General features: G+C 34.1%; 3 protein-coding genes across 3 annotated transcripts in view; 2 read left to right on the forward strand and 1 right to left on the reverse strand.

The window, feature by feature from the left end:
• Window positions 1-206: 206 nt before the first annotated feature.
• Window positions 207-16,889, reverse strand: part of LOC110796011 (beta-glucosidase 11-like) — a 32,766-nt gene continuing 16,083 nt past the window's right edge. The window contains exons 6-15 of the mRNA XM_056831337.1: window positions 16,836-16,862; window positions 16,683-16,754; window positions 16,471-16,558; window positions 15,999-16,251; window positions 15,660-15,775; window positions 15,336-15,556; window positions 6,164-6,192; window positions 5,955-6,048; window positions 5,766-5,856; window positions 207-681 (exon numbers count right to left, since the gene is read on the reverse strand). Coding sequence (XP_056687315.1) covers window positions 444-681; window positions 5,766-5,856; window positions 5,955-6,048; window positions 6,164-6,192; window positions 15,336-15,556; window positions 15,660-15,775; window positions 15,999-16,251; window positions 16,471-16,558; window positions 16,683-16,754; window positions 16,836-16,862 — 1,229 coding nt within the window. The 3' untranslated portion in view covers window positions 207-443. The remainder of the gene's footprint in view (window positions 682-5,765; window positions 5,857-5,954; window positions 6,049-6,163; window positions 6,193-15,335; window positions 15,557-15,659; window positions 15,776-15,998; window positions 16,252-16,470; window positions 16,559-16,682; window positions 16,755-16,835; window positions 16,863-16,889) is intronic.
• LOC130462637 (uncharacterized) lies at window positions 10,224-10,983 on the forward strand. The gene is made up of 2 exons (XM_056831339.1): window positions 10,224-10,600; window positions 10,699-10,983. The coding sequence occupies exons 1-2, from the start codon at window positions 10,316-10,318 to the stop codon at window positions 10,918-10,920; spliced, it is 507 nt and encodes a 168-aa protein (XP_056687317.1). The 5' UTR covers window positions 10,224-10,315; the 3' UTR covers window positions 10,921-10,983.
• On the forward strand, window positions 11,014-11,893 carry LOC130462636 (uncharacterized). Its single transcript, XM_056831338.1, has 2 exons — window positions 11,014-11,269; window positions 11,382-11,893. Exons 1-2 carry the CDS (start codon window positions 11,054-11,056, stop codon window positions 11,778-11,780), a joined length of 615 nt encoding a protein of 204 aa, XP_056687316.1. The 5' UTR covers window positions 11,014-11,053; the 3' UTR covers window positions 11,781-11,893.

Here is a 16,889-nt window from a genome sequence, read left to right on the forward strand (position 1 = left end):
TATTTAGTTGTTAATTAATTATTATTTAGTTATTAATTAATATTTATTATTATTATTATTTTGTAATTAACTAGAGATTATTCTGTTAAGTTAAGTTAAATTTAGTTAAGTTCAGTTCAGTTCAGGAGCATTCAGTTCAGTTCAATTCAATTCAGTTCAATTCAGTTCAGTTTAGTTCAACTCTAAAGAACAGGGTCTTATATATGGATAAATAAGAATAATTGCCATGCATTGACAAATTAAATACAATAAAAATATGGAAATCCCATTAATCAATCCACAATTTACCTCCAAAAGTCAATCAACTTCCTCTGTAATTACTTTTTGATTTATTTTTGCACGCATTACGTGCATAAAAAACTAATTGTCAAATATGAAAAAGTAATATTTCCTAAAAAGACACATGTTGATATAGCAACGTTTTCATCGTCCCCAGATAAGGGCTAAATTGAAGACCGATTGATAATGGCGTCTTCTCCTTTGTTCATATCTACATATGTAGTTGTGTTTTTGCCCTTCAAAAATTCAGAGTACCATCTTTGAGACAATTTAGGTTGTCTTGTTAAATTTGGACTATTAAAATCCACATAGTATAGACCAAAGGTAGACTTGAAGCCGTATGATAGTTCATATACGTCCATAAATGACCATACAAAGTACCCTCTTGTATCGGACCCATTTCTGCGATATAGAGAAAAAATAATTATGTAAAGGCTTAAATGAATAAGTTTATATGTTTTACAATGATAATCGTGGTCATCACAATTAACAACATAAATTAAAAGGGCCTATGTGTAGAAAAAAATAATTTGGAGTACCATCTATAGTATGAATTTGGTGAGCCATAAAAATGAACATTGTTTATTTGGTGCAAATGCGGTATAAAGACCATATGAATTACAAATGGAAAGGAGGATTCGAATCTGATTTTTTTTTTTCAAATGGACATTGTTTATATGTTGGCCACTAAAGGCCTGCTAAACCGCCAATATTGTCTTTATTGTCTAACTCGATTAAGTACCAAAAAGTTAATTTACAAGTTTGTTAATGAAAAATTGGTTCGGATCAAGGAAACAGACCAGATCGGACTGGATCGACTTTGAAACGAAACGGGTTACAGACAACCGAACCCTTCTCCAGGTCGGAAAATATTGTTTTTCGGTTTCCCATCAGGTCTAGTCCAAAATAAAGTGGTTGTACTATTGCATTCGTTACATGCAATGACTGGTTTGGATGGACACCCTGGTGGAGTACAAAACCTTTGGTAAAAAACGTACTTTTTAATGTATTTTTTCACATGGGTTTCTCAAATTATTACAAGTAATAGGAGGGCGGCGTGCCCCATATCAGAGATCTATTTAGCAAATACATCTCACCCCACTAAACGACAAAATAGGGATAAGACAAGTATTAAAACAGATGCCATTTTTCAAATAACAAATGTCATTTTTAAAAAACAGATGCCAATTTGGATAAATTGATGCCATTTTTCAAAAACAGATGCCACTTTTCATAAACGGATATCATTTGCCAAAGAATTTGATTTTGTCCTTTAGCGTTTGTCTTTAGCCTATTTTGTCGTTTAGTAGGGTGATATGTTTTTGTAAAAACATATCTGAAATGAATTTATACTTCCTCACAAGTAATACTCCACCTAGAGCTGTAAAAAATTAACCCGACCCGAGAAACCGACCTGAACCGACCTGTATTTTTAAGGACCCGGACCCGACCCGAGACCCGGAATTTTGTTAAAATAGGAAACCTGTAACCCGACCGTATCAAACCCGTTAAAACCGATGACCGATTTCGACCCGTTAATGCATGACCCGGACCCGAACCTGACACCCGACCGAAATATAACCGATAACAAAAATGAGTCAGCTTACCCGACCGAAAATGACCCGAACCCGATTCAACACCCGACCCGATGTCAACCCGAAACCGATTATAACCCGATGAAACTTGTTACTGACTCAATTTGTGACAACTCATTACCTGTATTTACGCGACCTTTTGACAACCCGATTTGTCATTGACCTAACTAAATAATAACTTAAATCAAGTTAATATTATTTTTTATAATTACCTAATCTAGAACAAGTGAAAAGCGTTAAACCAAATTTAACCAAATTTATAAAAGTTAATTATAAGGTTAAAACTTGACTAGACCTGATAGGTATCGTACCCGGTCTTAACCCCTATCCGATGGTGAACCCGACTTGAATTTTAACGGACCCGATAATTATCCGATCCAAACTTGACCCGACTCGTTAAGACCCGAACCCGTAATTGTACCCGACTAGAAAAAGACCCGACCCGAACCCGAACCGAACCCGACCTATACCGAAATGGAAAAATAACCGACATGACCCGACAAATTTTCAACTTGACCGAACCCGACCTGAACCCGACCTACACCCGATGATAAATTGACCCGGCACGACCCGACCAGATCTTGATCCGTGACCCGAGATGACTAGACCCGGACCCGACTCGAATAACCGTTTTAACAGCTCTAAATCTCTTACCTTCACAAGGTTAGATTTTTATGTATTTTTTCACATGGATTTCTTAAATTATTTGTTAACTTAAATACAAGTATGTAGGGGTAGGAGTGAAAAATTGTGACATGTTGTACATTTATCGTCATTTTGATTTGATTGGTGATTTAATAGTATTAGTTATGGTATTTTCGAAATCCCAATTTTGTAGGCTCTCTGCCTATCTCCCTGTAAAAGACAACTGCGCTCCATTACCATATTCAGCTAGAGAAGCCTCTTCTTCTTTTTTTTCTGGAATTTTAATTATATTTTTCATCTTTTTGTTACCTAAATTACTTTTACATATTCCGCAGCTTTCCTGATATTATTTGTTCATTTCTAGGAAAATGAATCGCCTGCTATCTCGCCAATCTAAGTTTATTTTGTTTGAGTTTCATTCTTTTTTTTTTCTTCTAGATATCGTTTTCTGGATATGATCGGGTTTCGGGTTTGCAACTTATGGGACTTAATTGATAGTTCATGTGGTAATCAAAACTAATTGATAATGAGAATAGAATATGTAAAATCTATACTATTATTAAATCTCCAAGGCAAGGAATGTAACATGTGACCTCTCATTTGTTAGTCACATATTTTAACCACTACGCCACAATTCATTTTGTTGTTTTTTGTACGTGCACAATTATATTAAGTCAATATAATGAGAAAAATGATCTGAATCATTTATTAATAGTTCGATCACATCACTAATTAGTCATTACTTTTACGAGTTAGTAATTAAGACATGTTAAAATTCATTAAAGCATAAGCAAGATATATTATAATGTAACAAATTACATTAGACTCAAAACGAGTTATATAATAATCTAATTAATTCATTTTTCTACTATTCGGGGCATCGCCCGGGGTACTAACTAGTTATATTACAAATATCATGAACTGATTTAGATTGTGTAAATATCAATGGGCTATTGATTAGATTTTTTGTTTACAACAATGCAAAGTGGTGGCACACTACAAGAATTTGTATCTTTAACGACAACCTAATAACGACGGGTCAAAAAATCCCGTCGCAAAAGCATTTTGCTGGCTTTTGCGACGGGGATAACAACCAAACAAAGACGGGAACAACCGTCGCAAATGTCTTTTACGACGGGTTAACGACGGGATTTTCCATTAACGACGGCCCCCTTTTATGACGGGTTCGCGATATGAGATCCCGTCGTTAATCAACGATTATTAACCTTTAGCGACGGGATTTTTCATCGTTAATGGTACACTTTCTTGTAGTCAGTTGCTCCACTAGCCACACATTAATAAGAGAAAATGGTTGATGAGATAGACTTTCTCTTTTGTTTATTTATTTATTTATTTCAATAAAACATTTTTAAATCATATATACCAAACTATATATAAATAAATAATGCTTATTTTGTATCAAAGGAAGATTATTTTGGTGATTAAGATAATAAAATATAATTATCCTTTAATTAAAAGCTGCTATTACATACTATTACCACCCTTAAAATAAATTTCGTCATCGGAATTTAAAAACAAAAATCCTTAGATCATTTGAAAACTAATAAATCTTATAAAATAATTTTTTTTTACAATAAACATCACAAAGCAATACCACTTTTTCCCTAATACACAATATCTCAAAAAGAAAATACTAACTCAAAGGAACTCAAACTGAATATCCTAAATAAATTACCAACTCAAATCTCAAATAAATATAACTTAAGCATTCTAAATTCTTATCTCAATTTCCTAAGCTCTGCTATCTCAAATGACAACTCATGTTCTCAAATTCCTATTCTCATTCCTTCACATCTGACATCCTCAAATACCAAAATAAATCCCAAAGATCTTTTCCCCCTCTATGTAGCCATCTAATGACTCGACATACAGTCGCAACAAAGTTGAATGGAGAGAGGGGGGAAGCAATGGAGCGCATGTTAACGAAAACGGGTTGAGTAGAATCTCTACTCTATTCGATCTTTATGTAAATTGTTCTCTTCCTATCAACTTTTCTTTACGACAGTCAATTAATTGAATTTTTTCAATGTAATTTTATAGTTTGATTTTTGTTTATGATAGTTTTTATTATGATGATTATAGTGTTTTGGTTGTAACTTCTACCAAAAGTACAATACTTCTTATCAAATTCTTTCACAAGTTGGTTACGAAGTATATATAGTTGTTTATTCATCCAAAAATAATACGGAGCATATACTTGGTTGTTTGAATTGTAATTCTTATTTCTATGTTTTAGATTTAATGTTCACATTTTGTAATGCAATATTGAAGAAAACATATTATATGCGAGAATACACTCTTGGACGTAGAGAAGGAAAAATTAATCGAGATACCAATTTATATACCAATACTTTCACAATACACATGCCCCTGATTACTATATTAAAGAAAATCTAAGCTAATTAGGATCATTCGTTAATGTTGAAAACTTCATCCAAATGTTGTAAGAGGGGATTCATTTATATACTTCGTATGAAGTTTTTTCTTTAGATGATCGAATTTTGTAAACAATTTTTCTTGCTTATTATTTGTGGTGATTAATTGTAATAATAACACAATTTTGATTTTTTTATATTTATTATCTCACACGCATTGCGTTCATATAAGACTAGTTATGATAGATTGAAAGGATCTATTCCCTCATTCCTTTATGATTTCTCCATAGAGCAAAATTCAATTTATTAAACTTGTGAAAAAAAGGGTTTATTCAATCTTCAATAAAAATTGTGCACGTGAATGGGTAAATAAAGTGGGACAATAATAAAAGATATAAATAGATAGAGCAATAGTGAAAAAAACATTTCAAAAGAGGTATGTGCAAAATCAAAAGAACGCCTCAAACGACAAATGAGGCAATCCGAAAGCACAAATTTTTATTTATAATGGGTGTACAATAAATATTGTACATCGGAGTAAAAGTTGACTCAAAATGCTTAAAAGTTACCTTTATATAGGTAAAAGTTATCTATTTTTTAATGATAAATTTTTTCATTTGAATAAAAATTATTTCTTCAAAATCACTAATAATGTATAAATTAATCATTTAACCCTTTAAAATGTTTATCTATCAACTTTTTAATTTTTATAATATAAAAGTTACAGAAAAATAAGTTAAAGTTACAAAAAAATGCATAAAAGTTATCTTGGTGTACAATAAATTTATTGTACACCTTGTGCGCGCAAGACTTTTTGATCCAAAAGAAGCGGAGGAAGTAGTAGCCTTACCTCACAGCACTAAGCAGACTCCCAATATGGGATTGTAAGTATTCAACCCTAAATTGATCATTAGTGGCTGTACTATGTTTTGCCACTTGACCTGCAACCAAGTTCCATTTAAACATTAATGTCTAATTAAAACTTAATAGTCTACAAAAAATTAAAAATTAAAAGAAATTAGGAAGTAAGAGGATAAACCATTTTCATGAATAAAGATTAGAGGATTTTGATAAACATCCTTGAAATACTCCAATACTCGCTCTAAGCCCCATGGTTCATTAGGAAACATAAACTAGGAGATCGATCACGATAATTAAAATGTTAGTGGATATAAATAATTCTCGAATGTACAAGTAACGTATGTATAATCGAAATATATACTTGATTGAAATATTTGAACCTCTCACCTCTTCGGGCAATGCACTTGGATCTGAATCTGTAATATAAAATGTTATATTAGTATTTCATATGAAAATCTACATAAGAAATTTGTAATGTAAAGCACAATTTTAACAATTTTATGATAATGATTTAAGGAAAAATGAGTAGCTTTTTTTATTTTGCCGTGGAAAAGCATCACTAAAGATCCACACGTCGTTTTAAATTCAGTAACATTTATACTGCAATTTAGGAAATCTAAAACGTTATTCATGTCATGTGTCATGCTGATTAATCTAGGATTAAAAACACTTCACATTACTTATTTAACAAGTATATGTATTACACATTATGTAAAAAATGAGCTTATATAAATATTTGAATTCGAGACCAAAATGTGTTGAACAAAATATTTGTATGTTTTTCTTTCTTACTTCACATAAATAAACTAATTTGAAAAAGACGAGTGTTTAATGTTACTCCGTACTATTTTTTTTTTACCTATGTACGATAGTAGTAATTATATAAAATAATTAAAAAAAAATTCACATAACTCAGCAACTTTAATTTTGTGATTTTTTGAAATCTCCATTTTTATATGCAACACACAGTAAAATATTCCGTTACGAACTTCTGTTTTTCTATTTTTTTTGTAAAAGTCGAAGATTCTTAAGTTAAGGCTATAATAATAGAAATTCAAGACTAATAGTAGAAATTCAAAGGCACCTCTCAAATCACTCACTAGCACTAGTGGAAAAAGGCTTATTTGCATCCCCGCATTTGCCACGCCATTCTGAACATGTGACGCAAATGACAAATTTTAGCATAAAATTTAGTCATTTGCGTCGCAGCTTTGTTAAACTGCGACGCAAATGACTCTAGGATGCCCCCCAGAGTCATTTGCGTCGCAGATTAACAAAGCTGCGACGCAATTAACTCAATCAAGTGCGTCGCAGCTTTGTTAAACTGCGACGCAAATGACTCTGGGGGGCATCCTAGAGTCATTTGCGTCGCAGTTTAACAAAGCTGCGACGCAAATGTGTTTTGATTTTTTTTTTTCGAATTCGCGCTCAGCTTAATTGCTTAGGAACATTCTGACTTAGGTTAATATTGCTCGACACTGCTTCCCTCCCAAACCAAACCAACACCAACACTAGCTGCGTTGTTCTCACCGGCGGCTTCACCGGCGGCTTCACCCTGTTCACTGCCGTCGTCGGTGCTTCACTGCCGTCGTCGTTGCTTCACTGCCGCTCACGGCCAAGGAAGTCCTCCTGCTCCCTCTTCTCTGTCGCTGTCACAAACTGCCGCCGCGGTGTTGCACAGTGTTGCCGCGGCACAGCCGCCCCTGCACACTTCCCATACTACCACCGCCCCCTGCACCACCGCCCCCTGCACGTCCCGTTGCTCTCACATCTCTCCTCTCTTCAATAATTAATTAGGTATTATTTACATTTAAGATTGAATTTTAATTGAATTTTAATTGTGCATTTTAATTATAATTCTGGATATTTTGATTGGAATTTTAATTGTACATTTTAGTTGAATTTTAAGATTGAATATATTATGATTGTGGATATTATTTAATTGAATTTTAATTGTGCACATTTAAGATTTAGGTTTTGTTGAATTTTAATTGTAGTTTTTGATGAATTGTAATAGGTTATTATAATAGTTGGTTTTGTTGAATTTATTTGTTTATTACATTTAGGTTTTATTGAATTAAGGTTATGAAATGAAATTCGGGTTTGTGAATTTGTGATGTGAAATGAATTGTACTATGGGAACTTGTTATTAGTTAATTTGTAGATTAGTTAAAAGTTGGGTTCGAAAATGTCATTTTTGCTTAAATATGTACTATAACGACCCAATTACCCTTAAATGTGGAATAATAGATTAGTACGAGGCTTAGAAAGTTATAACTATGCATATGAGACATGTAATAAGTTTGAAAACATTCCTTAGGTTGTTTGGTTCAAAGTTGGGTTCGAAAATGTCATTTTTGCCTAAATATGTACTATAACGACCCAATTACCCTTAAATGTGGAATAATAGATTAGTACGAGGCTTAGAAAGTTATAACTATGCATATGAGACATGTAATAAGTTTGAAAACATTCCTTAGGTTGTTTGGTTCAAAGTTGGGTTCGAAAATGTCATTTTTGCCTAAATATGTACTATAACGACCCAATTACCCTTAAATGTGGAATAATAGATTAGTACGAGGCTTAGAAAGTTATAACTATGCATATGAGACATGTAATAAGTTTGAAAACATTCCTTAGGTTGTTTGGTTCAAAGTTGGGTTCGAAAATGTCATTTTTGCCTAAATATGTACTATAACGACCCAATTACCCTTAAATGTGGAATAATAGATTAGTACGAGGCTTAGAAAGTTATAACTATGCATATGAGACATGTAATAAGTTTGAAAACATTCCTTAGGTTGTTTGGTTCAAAGTTGGGTTCGAAAATGTCATTTTTGCCTAAATATGTACTATAACGACCCAATTACCCTTAAATGTGGAATAATAGATTAGTACGAGGCTTAGAAAGTTATAACTATGCATATGAGACATGTAATAAGTTTGAAAACATTCCTTAGGTTGTTTGGTTCAAAGTTGGGTTCGAAAATGTCATTTTTGCCTAAATATGTACTATAACGACCCAATTACCCTTAAATGTGGAATAATAGATTAGTACGAGGCTTAGAAAGTTATAACTATGCATATGAGACATGTAATAAGTTTGAAAACATTCCTTAGGTTGTTTGGTTCAAAGTTGGGTTCGAAAATGTCATTTTTGCCTAAATATGTACTATAACGACCCAATTACCCTTAAATGTGGAATAATAGATTAGTACGAGGCTTAGAAAGTTATAACTATGCATATGAGACATGTAATAAGTTTGAAAACATTCCTTAGGTTGTTTGGTTCAAAGTTGGGTTCGAAAATGTCATTTTTGCCTAAATATGTACTATAACGACCCAATTACCCTTAAATGTGGAATAATAGATTAGTACGAGGCTTAGAAAGTTATAACTATGCATATGAGACATGTAATAAGTTTGAAAACATTCCTTAGGTTGTTTGGTTCAAAGTTGGGTTCGAAAATGTCATTTTTGCCTAAATATGTACTATAACGACCCAATTACCCTTAAATGTGGAATAATAGATTAGTACGAGGCTTAGAAAGTTATAACTATGCATATGAGACATGTAATAAGTTTGAAAACATTCCTTAGGTTGTTTGGTTCAAAGTTGGGTTCGAAAATGACATTTTTGCCTAAATATGTACTATAACGACCCAATTACCCTTAAATGTTGAATAATAGATTAGTACGAGGCTTAGAAAATTATAACTATGCATATGAGACATGTAATAAGTTTGAAAACATTCCTTAGGTTGTTTGGTTCAAAGTTGGGTTCGAAAATGTCATTTTTGCCTAAAAATGACCTAGGAAAACGTCATTTTATGGGTTAGAATCGAAATAATGACAGCATGCATGATTGATGGTGTCTTTCATGGGTTTCGATCTGTTCCAAAATGTTGCAAAGTTCTGATCAGTTCTGTGCACTGATCTGCACAGTTCTGATCTGAGCTGTGCAGATCAGTGCACAGAACTGGTCAGTTCTGATCAGTTCTGTGCACTGATCTGCACAGCTCAGATCAGAACTGTGCAGATCAGTGCACAGAACTGATCAGTTCTGTGCAGATCAGTGCACAGAACTGATCAGAACTGATCAGTTCTGTGCACTGATCTGCACAGCTCAGATCAGAACTGTGCAGATCAGTGCACAGAACTGATCAGAACTGACCAGTTCTGTGCACTGATCTGCACAGTTCTGATCTAAGCTGTGCAGATCAGTGCACAGAACTGGTCAGTTCTGATCAGTTCTGTGCACTGATCTGCACAGTTCTGATCTGAGCTGTGCAGATCAGTGCACAGAACTGGTCAGCTCTGATCAGTTCTGTGCACTGATCTGCACAGTTCTGATCTGAGCTGTGCAGATCAGTGCACAGAACTGGTCAGCTCTGATCAGTTCTGTGCACTGATCTGCACAGTTCTGATCTGAGCTGTGCAGATCAGTGCACAGAACTGGTCAGTTCTTTATTTTTATTTTAAAATCCTGCTTTTGAAGGTATGTAATTTTGATGATTTTCCAATGCAGTAGCGTCAGGCATGGATGAAGATCAACACGCAAATTCAGGTCCTTCTAACAAATCACCAAATCAAGTGCCCCAAAAGCAAAAAAAAAAGCCAAGAGGCCCTACAAAAGGAATAAAATCCATGCCCGGGGTTCCAAGAATAATTGAATGGGATCACTTGGACCGACCCACAGGGAAATGGGCAACGGATTACAAGAATCACATTGGCGAGATAAGTCGCGCAAAGGTTTCAATATTGATCAGAACCTGGGAAGATGTTTCACAAGGAATAAAAGACACTTTGTGGGAAGACGTCAAGGTAACCGGTTTTATTTTGGAAATTCAGTTGTACATATCTACGTGTCTTTTTCATGTGCTAAAAGACTTTCTTGTTCCTTTTCTTTTTCTTTCATTTAGAGAGAATTTCATATCACAGATGAAACTAAGAAAGAAGTTGTCTTAAAGAGTTGTGATAAGCGTTGGAGGGAATTCAAATCAAGATTGACGACTGGTTGGATCCGGGGTACAAGAAAAAGGCCAAAAGATGAAAAGATGCCATATGATTTGTATAGTTATATAACTAAGGATATATGGAAGGAATTTGTGAAGATACGTACCTCCGAAGAAGCTGAGGTATAAAAATTATTCTTATTTAAAGTCTTGTTATAATCTAAGTTTTATTTTGTTGTAATAATTTCTTTTACCCCCCTAAAATTAGAAAATAAGTGAGAAAGCAAGACAAAGTCAATCATTCAACATATATCCTCATCATATGGGACAGAAATCATATGCTGAAATGACAAGTGAATGGCAGAGAAAAGGGTACATTCCCTCAGTTTCTTCGTCATCTGAAGGTTCCTCTGCGTCTACAATTTCTTCAAGTTTGCCGAGTAGGACATGTTTATGGCTTCTTGCAAGATCGGTACCAGATGAGAAAGGAAATCCTTACTTGCCGGATCAGGGCACACAAAAGGTCAAAGAAAATATTGTAAGTTCATTTAACAATTTTGCGTAATGTTGTGATTCCTCTAATTTCATATATGTTCTTAACTATGAAACCAAGTGTTGAACTTTTCTCAAAACCATTTGATTTCATGTAGGATGAATGGAAAAGGAAACAAGATGAAGGGGAATTTGTTCCCAAAAGTGCACGAGATGATGTCTTATCTCGTGCACTTGGTAAGACTAAAGAAGGGAGACCACTAACATTTGGTGGTGGAGTAGGCATCAAAGCTGTGTGGGGGACCGGAGATCGGCGTAGCTTTCGACGGTATGGAGATGCGGAGATGGAGGAAATGGAAGCAAGAGTGACCAAAAGGGTCAAAGATGAGACAATACAAGAGATGAACTCCAAGATGGATGCCATGGTCATGGAGAAATTTATCACATTTGCTAAAGAACTTGGTGTCCAAATACCAAGCCATATGAGGATAGACGCAAATGTTCATAGTAGTTGTCGTTCCGGGGGTTTAGATCCATTTGCCGACATTACGGTATGATAATTTGTGTTTTTCAAGTAATTTGTTTCTAGTTAATTCTATTGAACTTTTCTAACATGTTACATTGTATTTGCGTTATTGTTCAAAATAAATAATAAGGAACCTGTCCCGTGCCATCTATACCTGAACATAGGCTCGGAGAAAGTCTTTGTTGCCTATGGTACCATATGTCCAGAGTTGCTCCTTGATCACCACAACGACGTCACGTCCGATAACGTGAAAGTGAGCGTTGATGATTTTGAGCCCGCGTACAAAGAAGCTCCCGTCCCCGTGCCTTCTCAATATATTAAGAAACTTGCTCAAGCTCATGGTACCTTCACTCAGTGGCCAAAGCATTTGGTGTCGCTTATGAATGAGGAGGTAACTAACATATGCATGATAATTTGAAGTAGAACTATTATACCATGTATGCTCACTAATATGTATATCGTTATTTGAAAATCATACCTCAGGTAAACAAGCCTACAAGTAAAGAGCCTAAAGGGAAAGGGAACAAAGGGAAAGAGATAGTGGTTGGGGGAAGTGGAACAAAAGCGTCCAACACTAAATCAAAAACCTATTTCCTTGAAAATTATAAAGTGCAAAATTTGAGTGGTAAGTGCAATGTGATGAAAACTATGATGTTGGGATTAAAAGAAGGGGAGCACGTTAAGGTACATTGCACTAAAAGGACATTCAATATGGAAAAGGACTTTGAAATTAGTGTCACCGTTGAAGACACCGATCAACTTCTCTCGGGAGCATGGCTCAATATATCAATAATACAAGTTTTTGTTACGTGAGTTACCTAAATTCATATTTTGCCCCTAAATTTGATTTTTATGATTGTCTTAACGTTCTTACACTCTATATTATAGGGCTTTGAGTGAGTTGTGTTTTCACGATGATTGTCACCCCAATAGTATTGGATTCATGTGCCCGGAGATGATCTCGGCCACCATGTTAAAGTCCGATGCAGATCGAATTCTATTGTACATGACGAGGTCCATGAGTGCACTTAGTTCTAAGACATTCATCTTATGTCCATACTACGAAAAGTATGAAAATTACTTTGAACTTCGTTTTTAATTGATTGTTATAAATTTAACCTTTTTTTTTCTAACTACATACGTTTATTGTTTGTATGTAGGAGTCACTGGATGCTTTTAGTTCTTTGCTTGTCTAAACGTGAGGTCTACATATTTGATTCTCAACAGAAGAAGAGAAATTTGATGATTAAGGAGCCACTAAACAAGTAAGTAAAGTATGCATATGAAAATGCCATTTTTGCCTAAATTTTTGCCTAAGGTTCTTTAGTTCAAAGTTGGGTTCGAAAACATCATTTTTGCCTAAAAATGACCTAGGACGACCCAAATAGCCTTGAATGTGAAATAATAGATTGTAAAGGGCCTTAGAAAGTTATAACTATGCATATGAGACGTGTAATAAGTTTGAAAACATTCCTTAGGTTCTTTAGTTCAAAGTTGGGTTCGAAAACATCATTTTTGCCTAAAAATGACCTAGGACGACCCAAATAGCCTTGAATGTGAAATAATAGATTGTAAAGGGCCTTAGAAAGTTATAACTATGCATATGAGACGTGTAATAAGTTTGAAAACATTCCTTAGGTTCTTTGGTTCAAAGTTGGGTTCGAAAACATCATTTTTGCCTAAAAATGACCTAGGACGACCCAAATAGCCTTGAATGTGAAATAATAGATTGTAAAGGGCCTTAGAAAGTTATAACTATGCATATGAGACGTGTAATAAGTTTGAAAACATTCCTTAGGTTCTTTAGTTCAAAGTTGGGTTCGAAAACATCATTTTTGCCTAAAAATGACCTAGGATGACCCAAATAGCCTTGAATGTGAAATAATAGATTGTAAAGGGCCTTAGAAAGTTATAACTATGCATATGAGACGTGTAATAAGTTTGAAAACATTCCTTAGGTTCTTTGGTTCAAAGTTGGGTTCGAAAACATCATTTTTGCCTAAAAATGACCTAGGACGACCCAAATAGCCTTAAATGTGAAATAATAGATTGTAAAGGGCCTTAGAAAGTTATAACTATGCATATGAGACGTGTAATAAGTTTGAAAACATTCCTTAGGTTCTTTGGTTCAAAGTTGGGTTCGAAAACATCATTTTTGCCTAAAAATGACCTAGAACGACCCAATTAGCCTTAAATGTGACTACTACGTATATAATTGCATTTACATGTGTAAATAAAGTATATAATTGCACTTACATGTAAAATATTCTTTGCATTTACATGTGTAAACAAAGTATATATAATTGCATATTTTATCGAATGTGTAGTGCTTTTCGGAGTTACAAGAGACTAGGTGGACAATCTAAGGGAACTAAATTAACATGGATTCCAGCACAGGTATATATATATATAATTAGTTTATTATTTACCTAAGAAATAAGTTTTTCAAAATTATAACATACAATGTGATAGAAATTTTACTTGTGTTATTTATTTTAATGCATTTAGTGTGCTCAACAACCGGGATCACTAGATTGTGGTTACTACGTCATGCGTTTTATGTACGACATAATAATGAATCATAGTAATAGTCAAGATCTTACTAAGGTATGTTCTCATAAACTACGTACTTTATATAATAAATTGAAGTACACAAAACTATTATATTGATCAATCGTTGATAAATTGAATTATTTACACTTTTTTAGGATTTTTCAAGAACATTGCCCTATTCACCGGAGGAGATTAATGAGGTGAAAGATTTTTGGGCAGATTACTTCATGAACAATGTCGAATTTTTAGCTTAATTTGTAATATGAACTTGATCTCTAGCTAGCTACGTACCTTTGTTGTAATAATTTTATGTTTGTTGTAACATGTTGGTTGATCGATCTATGACGAATTTAATTGCCTTTTATTGGGAACGTTAATTACGTTGTAAACTTTAGTGACAGGTATTAATTATAAATGTATTCCCGGTATTGGGAATGAAGCGTCTAATTTCAAAGACGATCATGTCGGAATTTCCAACTAAAATATTAAAAAACGAATATTTTTTTTAAAAAAATAAGTCATTTGCAACGCACGTTAGCTCAATGTGCGAGGCAAATGACTTAATTTTTTGGCGCTAAAATTGTCATTTGCAACGCACATTTAGCTAATGTGCGTTGCAAATGACTTTTCAGCACCATGCCTAAAAAGTTATTTGCGTCGCACATTTAGCTAATGTGCGACGCAAATAACTTTTCAGGCATGGTGCTGAAAAGTCATTTGCAACGCACATTAGCTAAATGTGCGTTGCAAATGAACCTTATTTGCGTCGCACATTTAGCTAATGTGCGTTGCAAATGACTTTCAGCACCATGCCTGAAAAGTTATTTGCGTCGCACATTAGCTAAATGTGCGACGCAAATAAGGTTCATTTGCGTCGCACAAATGTGCGACGCAAATGACTTTTAGTCATTTGCGTCGAGAGCTTTTGCCACGCACGATGTGCGACGCAAATGTGCTTAAAAGTGCGATGCAAATGACCCTTTTTCCACTAGTATAGTAGTATTTAGCTATGCACAAAAAGTTTAGATCATACATGTCCACTTCACTCCAATGTCGGCAAAAAAATCTCTTGGATATTTGGAGAGGCCAGTAGAATAGTCCTTGGTCTCCATGATACTGTAGTAATTAATTCCGATGAAATCAAATGATCCCTTCACTAAATTTGATTCCTTTTCTGTGAAAACAGGAATTCTGCTGCCAACATTTTTCTTCATTATTTCAGGATAGTCACCATATGTCAAAGGATGCATAAACCTAATAAACCAAGGCAAGAGTTAACTTCACGATTCAAATATTAGAATTCTGCGATAACGTGGCCAATCAATTCTTAATAAATATAATCTTAAATTGTACTTACCATCCAATCAAAAAATCGTAGGTTCTTCGAGTCGCAATTATGTTTTCTCTTGTGTTGGTAATGGGACTGAAATGGTAGCTAAGGAGATTCATACCAACAAATCCAAGTTGTTTGGCCTACATCCAATAATTGGGTTAATAACGGATCAAATTAATATCATGCACTAATTTGTTGATAATTGTTGAGGATAACGTAGTTATCCTAGATAATAAAATATCATTTTATATATCAAAGATTAGACGCTAATTAAGTTATTCTAGATGGTAGAGTATCATATGTTTTTTTTTACGTTTATATATCAAAGATTCTACGCTAATTAAGTCAAGCTAGCGCGCATACCTGATATTTTTCCTTATAGAGCTTTACAGCGGACCCATGAGCTAATAATAGAAGGTGAGCAGCAATATATGGCTCAGTTTCGGAGTTTCCTCTACTACAATTTCCAAATGGAGAAGAACACCTTCCTGGGGGATAATTCCCGATATCATAACCACCAAAGACGAAGATATTCGGCTCGTTCAAAGTTGTCCAGTATCGAACCCTATCACCGAATTCTCTAAAACATACATCTACGTATGCTGTGAAGTCTTCTCTGCATGTACATACTTTATTATCCATCACAAAGTACCATTGGCATGAGTGTTTCAATTTTCATAAATCCTAGCTACCTTCGGCACAAAGTTTTTATATTTTCAATTGTCTTAACGTTATTAAGTTATGTAGGGCTTTAAATTATATGAGTCTACGTATATGATTGACATACTACGGTGTGATATGTATTTGGATTCAATATAAAGATATAAATACATACATGATCCTTCGATTCAGGAAAGATTCATAATCATCCACAAGTGCTTGTGGTACATCTATATGCAATAGTGTAACATGAGGCTCGATTCCTGCACGTATATTTCGTTGAGTTTAATTTATTACTCATTCGTTCTATGTAGCGTAACATGTATTACGTACTCCATACTTAATTAGTATTTAAATTGAAAGGTTGTTCAAGTAGAAAAACGTTACCATGTCTGATGAGTTCATTGATGAGGTTGTTGTAGTATCTTAAACCTTTAGGATTAATAGGTCCTCTTCCATCTGAACATATATACGTACAAAACTTAATACAATTGATACTTTTTGTAAATATGTTAGAAAGATATAAAGATTAGTACGTACTTGGAATCAGTCTCGACCAGGAGATAGAAAATCTGTCAAATATTGTGTAATCTC

Source organism: Spinacia oleracea, chromosome 6 (assembly GCF_020520425.1).
Source record: "Spinacia oleracea cultivar Varoflay chromosome 6, BTI_SOV_V1, whole genome shotgun sequence".
Taxonomy (NCBI): Eukaryota; Viridiplantae; Streptophyta; class Magnoliopsida; order Caryophyllales; family Amaranthaceae; genus Spinacia; species Spinacia oleracea.

Excerpts from the sequence above, each read along its gene's own strand:
- LOC130462637 (XM_056831339.1), top strand. The coding sequence starts at position 10,316 with ATGGATGAAGATCAACACGCAAATTCAGGTCCTTCTAACAAATCACCA. Across the intron at positions 10,601-10,698 it reads CTTTGTGGGAAGACGTCAAG|AGAGAATTTCATATCACAGA; the intron begins GTAACCGGTTTT and ends TCTTTCATTTAG.
- LOC130462636 (XM_056831338.1), top strand. The coding sequence starts at position 11,054 with ATGGGACAGAAATCATATGCTGAAATGACAAGTGAATGGCAGAGAAAA. Across the intron at positions 11,270-11,381 it reads AAAAGGTCAAAGAAAATATT|GATGAATGGAAAAGGAAACA; the intron begins GTAAGTTCATTT and ends GATTTCATGTAG.